The sequence below is a fragment of the Alosa pseudoharengus genome, unplaced genomic scaffold (assembly GCF_046254945.1).
Source record: "Alosa pseudoharengus isolate Yale_2024_CS ecotype anadromous, Long Island Sound unplaced genomic scaffold, YU_APseudo_1.1 YU_APseudo_1.1_scf_10, whole genome shotgun sequence".
Lineage (NCBI taxonomy): Eukaryota > Metazoa > Chordata > Actinopteri > Clupeiformes > Clupeidae > Alosa > Alosa pseudoharengus.
In genome coordinates, this window is record NW_027468565.1 from 23670039 (window position 1) to 23676312 (window position 6274).

General features: G+C 41.1%; 1 protein-coding gene across 1 annotated transcript; it reads left to right on the plus strand.

Moving 5' to 3' along the window:
• Positions 1 to 3676: 3676 nt before the first annotated feature.
• LOC143140329 (monocyte chemotactic protein 1B-like) lies at positions 3677 to 5492 on the plus strand. The gene is made up of 3 exons (XM_076301137.1): positions 3677 to 3949; positions 4418 to 4538; positions 4989 to 5492. The coding sequence occupies exons 1-3, from the start codon at positions 3883 to 3885 to the stop codon at positions 5095 to 5097; spliced, it is 297 nt and encodes a 98-aa protein (XP_076157252.1). The 5' UTR covers positions 3677 to 3882; the 3' UTR covers positions 5098 to 5492.
• Positions 5493 to 6274: the final 782 nt, after the last annotated feature.

The following is a 6274-nucleotide window of genomic DNA, read 5'->3' on the forward strand; positions in this document are numbered from 1 at the left end:
CAATGTAACAAATTGCTTTACAGCACTAAACACATACATGACACGCACTGGCTGGAACAAGGTAGCAATGGAGTTTCATCATGGCAGAGCCAGCGAAAAAAAGCAGAAAGTGAGTAAACCGTCGGAGAAACAGGGAGAGACGAAACGGCAGACTGACCGAGTGAGGAGTGTTTTAAAATATCTACTCTGAAGCTGTATGAGGAGCTCTATGGAGAAAATGGCGAGCCAAAAGCTAGAAAATAGCGAAGAAATTGGCAAAACTGCATAGAGTCCCTTTAATCAACTCTTACACTTTGAAATAAGTAGTGTAGAAGAATGACATTAAGGACATTGAGAATTTATCCTTCACAATTTCTCCGGTGCCAAACAAACATCCTGTGTATGCCGTCTCTCCAAAGTCCACTGCCAAAGCTCCAGTAGGCCTCTCAAGGCACATTCCAGACCAAACCAAGTAGAAGGAAAAGCCGAGTTTTGCAAGCAGAGATCACAGAGGTTATCACTGAAGTGAATTGAGTTTGGGTTGACTGACATATAGGTATGCTGCGATAGGTCTGCACTCTGAGCGCCCTTTTAGTTCATTCATTTATTTTGTCATTTTGTTTGTTTGGTGAACATGATTATGTGAGATATGAAAGAAAGTGTCTTCTATGAATGACTTGGTTTCAGGTCAGGCTCCCATGCACTCATGTACGTTTAGTACAAAACTAAGAAACAGGGAATCTGTCGCAGTTTCATTTCAGTACAGCTAAACTGTTTTGTTTGGAATTAGTTTCATTGGTCTGGCATGCACAAAGGTTGACATTTGGCATTCCGTTTTAAAAATACACTTGTGTGTTTGAAGGGTAAACTTACAGGCCTGGCCAGAGAACATAATGACACAGAGGGCCTCTTTTAAAGGCAGAGTTGGAGTCGGCCTCCCATCTTCAGCTGTAAGAACGCAGCTCCTTACTGGCCTCCCTCAGCTGTAAGAACATTACTCCTCACTGGCACCCCCCCCCCCCCCCCATCTGCACTGCTCCTCATTGGCACCTCCTCATCTGCACTGCTCCTCACTGCACCTCACTAGCCTCCCTCCCACCTCAGCTGTAAGAACACTGCTCCTCACTGCTCCTTACTGGAACTACCCCCCCCCCCCCCATCTCGGCTGTACTCATCTCAGCTGTAAGAACACTGCTCCTTACTGCATGAGTTGAGTTGGTTCATCACATACAAACATGTTGTGTTTGTGTGTAAATACTGTAGCTTGTCTACATACTGTGTGGTGTCTATTAGTGATTTCTGTGCTTATGTGGCGTGTCGAACATGAGGCAGGGGCATTGGGTGGTTGGAGCACCCTCTAGTGGTAGTCTTACTGTCATTCTGTGCGCAGTCCTGGCACTGAAATTCTGTCTCTTACATCAGTACATCATTCCAGCGAATCAACATGTGGCTTCAGGGACGTAGTTTTCTGAATCCAAACATATCTATGACAACATGAGATTAGAAGGGCATTCCAAATAAAACATTTTAGCCATCGATTTCCCTTTGCAGTGGGTAAGGAGCAGAGAATAAAGCCTTGCGATTGCAACACAACTATGTGCAACTCAGTGAGGTTTCTAGGCCTTAGGACTACACATACTCAATAAAAAATAAATTTGAAATATATTTTCACAATATATTTTGAAGTATATGTAAATATTCATAATTGGCCCAAAAATATATTTTTGACACTTTTCTGTAGGCTATGGGTATGGTCAAAAGTAAATGTCAAAAGTAAAAAATGTCATATTTTATGTCAAAAGTAAAATGGTCAAATGGCTGTTGATAGAAAATACTATAATTATCACCGCACATGTATTTTCAGAATAATTGCATAAATAGCCTACTATTAATATGGCTAAATATTATTAGTCAGTTATTATATTATATTTTTAGTTAGTAGTATTAAATGCCATCATCAGTATCACTTATGATATTTTCTATCATATGTTTTATTACTGTAAACATTATCTGTGTCTGTCTTTTCAATCTCAATCTGGTCAAATAGATCAGTTAGTTTTAGCTAAATTACCAACATTCAATTAGAGGATTTTGTTATATGTTGTTTTATGTTGTTGTATTTTAATATTATCACCAGATAATGTACAAAATAGAACATTGCTGCCAAACAGGCACATGTGACCTTTTTTCTAAAATTAAAAATGTAAGAAAAACATTTTCCTCAATAAATCATTTTTGTTCGTTAAGTATACCCATGGCTGTGTAAGATTTTATTTTAAAAAATCAAATGAGTATGTCTTTTTTTTATCTTTAAGGCATCATACATGAAATAATTGCGTAAAACAAAGCCAAGACTCATGGGGGCAATTGCTCTGTCGCTAGCTTAGCCACTTTTTATAGTTTAACATGGTTTTAATCCCATACCTGACCAAGCTCTCCAATACAGCCTGATACAATACAAACATAATCCTAAAAGTATTATCCAGGTGAATTCCCTGGTACTTGTATGAGCAGACCTGACTAATGTGTGTGTCATATATGACCACTGTGGTCCCCTACAGACCTAGGGTCCAGGACCATCTCCTTAGTCTTCGAGATGTTTATGATGAGATGGTTAGCGTCGCACCACTGCACAAAGTTTCCTATTTCTGAGACATAGGCTGATGTACATGTGTCTTGATGCAGTAGGCTATGGATAGCTGTGTCAATTGAAATTGTAAAAACATAGTTCCCAGGGTGACTGTTTGAGCATCCATTTGTATACAGGACTGGTGAGCTAACACACCCCTGTGGAGTAACCTGTGCTGACTGTTCTCGCTTCCGAGATGGTGTGTTTGACTCTGACACACTCTCTACGGTTGGTATGAAAGGGTTCACATTTATCTGCTTTGAAACTTTGAAAAAGCATATGAGGCTAGAGTGTGTTGAAGGCTGAGCTAAAATCAGCCAAGAAAATATGTGCGTAGGCTTGGGGATCCACAGCATGACCAATAACACAAGCTCTCATCAGTAGTGTGAAACATTGATCAAATGTGCAGTTGATATGTGAATACAACACAATTGCAATCAGATATTGTACAAAAACATCATATCGATAACATATTGGACCAGGACACAAGATTCTGGCTAATATGCACTGCAAAAATGTAGTGACTATTGTTTTTTCAGTGTTTGAAACTTACCTAGCGTTTTCTCAGTAAGATCATTTTGACATAATTTAATGGCCAGCCTGTCATATGAGGGTAATATATCTGTGTAATGTCGTCTGGCTCATCTGTGAGGAACAGAAAATGACAATAGAATCATGTGTAACACTATCATAGTAGTCCCCACCATAAATTTAGTTAACTATCAACAAATGTGAATTGTATTGTGAAATGTGAATTGTATTCTCGAGCCATTTTATTTGTCATGGAAAGTCCCTTTCTCCAATACTGACATATAACAACACAGTGCTTTAAAAGAGTTAATGTGATGTCCTTTGACTTTTATCCACCTTTGCCAAAATAGAAGGAAAGCAAAAAGGAGAAGTGAAACACTGACATCACACCGAGAGAAGGAACAGAGTGAGACCAACCCCCCCCCCTCCCCCCCCCCCCCCCAGGCTCTGCACGTGGGCAGACTGCACACAGTTCCTCTGCCTCTAAAGATCCTCTCGGTGACTAAAAGTGGGATTTCATGTGTGGGGTTTTATGAAATCTCCCCACCTGTTGAGGTCTCCCACGTAGACCTGGGGGTCTCCCCGACAGCCTCATCATAAAGGGCCGTTTGGAACCCAGTCCTCAGCAGATCAGTCTGTCACTTGGTCCTCAGCCGAGCCAAAACAACCCATCACTACCTGCTGCCTAGCTGCTCAGCTGCCCAGCCGTCCTCCTGCTGCCTGCACTCCAGTTCTCCAGTGACATGGCCGTGTCTCGCCTCCTGCTGCTCACCACTCTGGTGCTGCTGGGTGCCATCATGATCACAGAAGGTAAGAGGGTCAAGGGGGGGTGAGAAGAACACTAGAGGAGAGATGGGGGGGGGGGGCAGGAGTATGTGAGGAGTGATTCATGTGACAGAGACAGTGAATGATAGAGGAGGGAGAGATGGTTGGGGAGCTGGAAATGGGCAGAACTGCAGTAGTCAACAAGGTCAGTGTCAGCTAGAGAGTGAGTGAGTATGTGTGCATATTTGTGTATGTGTGTGAGTGAGTATGTACAGTATGCATATTTGTGTATGAGTGACTATGTGTGCATATTTGTGCATGTGTGTGAGTGATTATGTGTGCATATTTGTGTATGTGTGAGAGAGCATGTGTGCGTACTTGAGTACTGTATATGTGAGTGTGTCTGAGTGAGTATGTGAACATGGTGTATATGGGAATATGTGTGTGAATGTATGTGTCTGACTGTGCTGTTGATGTTTTGAGACCCTAACACCTGCATTGTCTGCATTGTAGGACTGCGTATGGCCAGTGGCCCCAAGATGTGCTGCTTCAAGTTTGAAACTCGCCCACTGCCTCAGAAACGTGTGATAAGCTACAGACGCATCAGCATGCAGTGCCCTAAACCTGGTGTGGTGTAAGTAGAGCTTCAGGAATCTCTCTCTACTCTGACTGACCACCTGTTCATATTTAAGATTTTTAAGTTAGTCATTAAGTTAGAAGAGTATCATCATATTAAACAGGCAATACAACGCAAGAGTTTTAATTTATTAGCTACAAGCTGCAGATCATTCTGACTTCCCTACTGCTGTGTTCATCTAATAAAAGCACTTAGATTTAACAATATCCATTTCTGTCTGTAGAAAAACTATTGACAAATTATTTCACATACATTCAATCAAATGTTTTTTCTTGGTTATTATAAATGATATGAACATAACTTTTGGTGGTCTATGAAATATATGGCAGATCATTGGTAGTTAAACATCCATTCAGTTAGAGAGTCAGTATGCAGCTTGGTCATTATGTATGGTCTGCTTAAACATAGCTCGGTGTAATCCTCTCCACTGATCTCTCTGTCCATTAGACTTCAGACTCCAAGGCGTCAGGTGTGCGCGCAGCCCTCCGAGGCCTGGGTGCAGCAGATCATCAGTGGCCTGGACGCCAAGAAACCTGGACAGCAGAGCCCACTGTGAACATGAGGCACACACACAAACACACTTGGTCTACAGACACCAACTCATGTGAACACAAAGCCTACACACACATACACTCATATACTAAACTACAGTGAACTATATGATTTTGAATGTAGAAAAATGTAAAGTTACACTATGCAAGATTCAGTCACGAGAGTAAAATACAGCTGCAAGCGGCAAGCACCTGCGGTTCGTGACCCATGACATTTCGGAATCCAACAAAGCACTGACATGTGGTGTGTTTGACAAATGTACATATCTGATGCGCAGTGATGCCATTCTGACTGAATTGTGGGAGGAGAGAGATGCTCGTTTTCTAGCTATAGAGTCATTATTATTATTATTATTGAATTTCCCCTTGGGGATCAATAAAGTATCTATCTATCTATCAATCTATCTATCTATTATTTAGATTTTGTGTCAGCTAAACATGAGAACATTAAAGGCACACTGTGCAGGTTTTTTAGCTTAATATGCAAGTTTTTTAGCTTCATTTACCTTCATTTAACAGTTTCAGAGTCATTGGAATGGTTATATGACTTTTTTCGGGTTGAATGGTGGCCGTCTCGCTTCCCCCTAGCACCTGTGAGCGGAAAAACCACCCTTGCAACTGTGGGCCGGCGGACCGACGGTCTCAGTGTCAGGAAGTATAACGAGTGTAACGAATTGCTTTACTGCATTCAAATACACATACACGCCAGGCACCGGCTAGAAAAAGGTAGCGATTTCTCAGACATTCGTCATGACAGAGCCAGCGAAAAAGAAGCAAAAACCGAGAAAACAGTAAGGAAATTGCCAATACTGCATAGTTTACCTTTAAGCAGGGGCGTTATTTTATAGGGGGGGCCAGGATTATTTTATAGGGGGGGCCAGCTGGGTCCAGACTTTTTATTGGGGTGGCACTTGGGAATCAAAACTACTATTTAAAAACTAGGCCTACTCAAAAAGTTTTGAAGATTAGGATAGCCTATTTTAATAATGGTAATAAATTGTGTAAAGCCAACACTGATACACAGGTCAGTTTGTTGTCCACTCCAAATCATTTTCCATAAGCCAATGCTATAAAAAAGTACATTATGATAATGCACCTTACTTAATCAGTCTTATTCAAATGATGTTAAAGAACAATAATAGTACTACAAATATTGTATTCAGATATTTAATCTTATACTGA

Bases quoted from the DNA above. Each gene is read 5' to 3' on its own strand.
- LOC143140329 (XM_076301137.1), top strand. From the start codon at position 3,883: ATGGCCGTGTCTCGCCTCCTGCTGCTCACCACTCTGGTGCTGCTGGGT. The intron at 3,950-4,417 runs GTAAGAGGGTCA...TCTGCATTGTAG, and splicing joins TGCCATCATGATCACAGAAG to GACTGCGTATGGCCAGTGGC. The intron at 4,539-4,988 runs GTAAGTAGAGCT...TCTGTCCATTAG, and splicing joins TGCCCTAAACCTGGTGTGGT to ACTTCAGACTCCAAGGCGTC.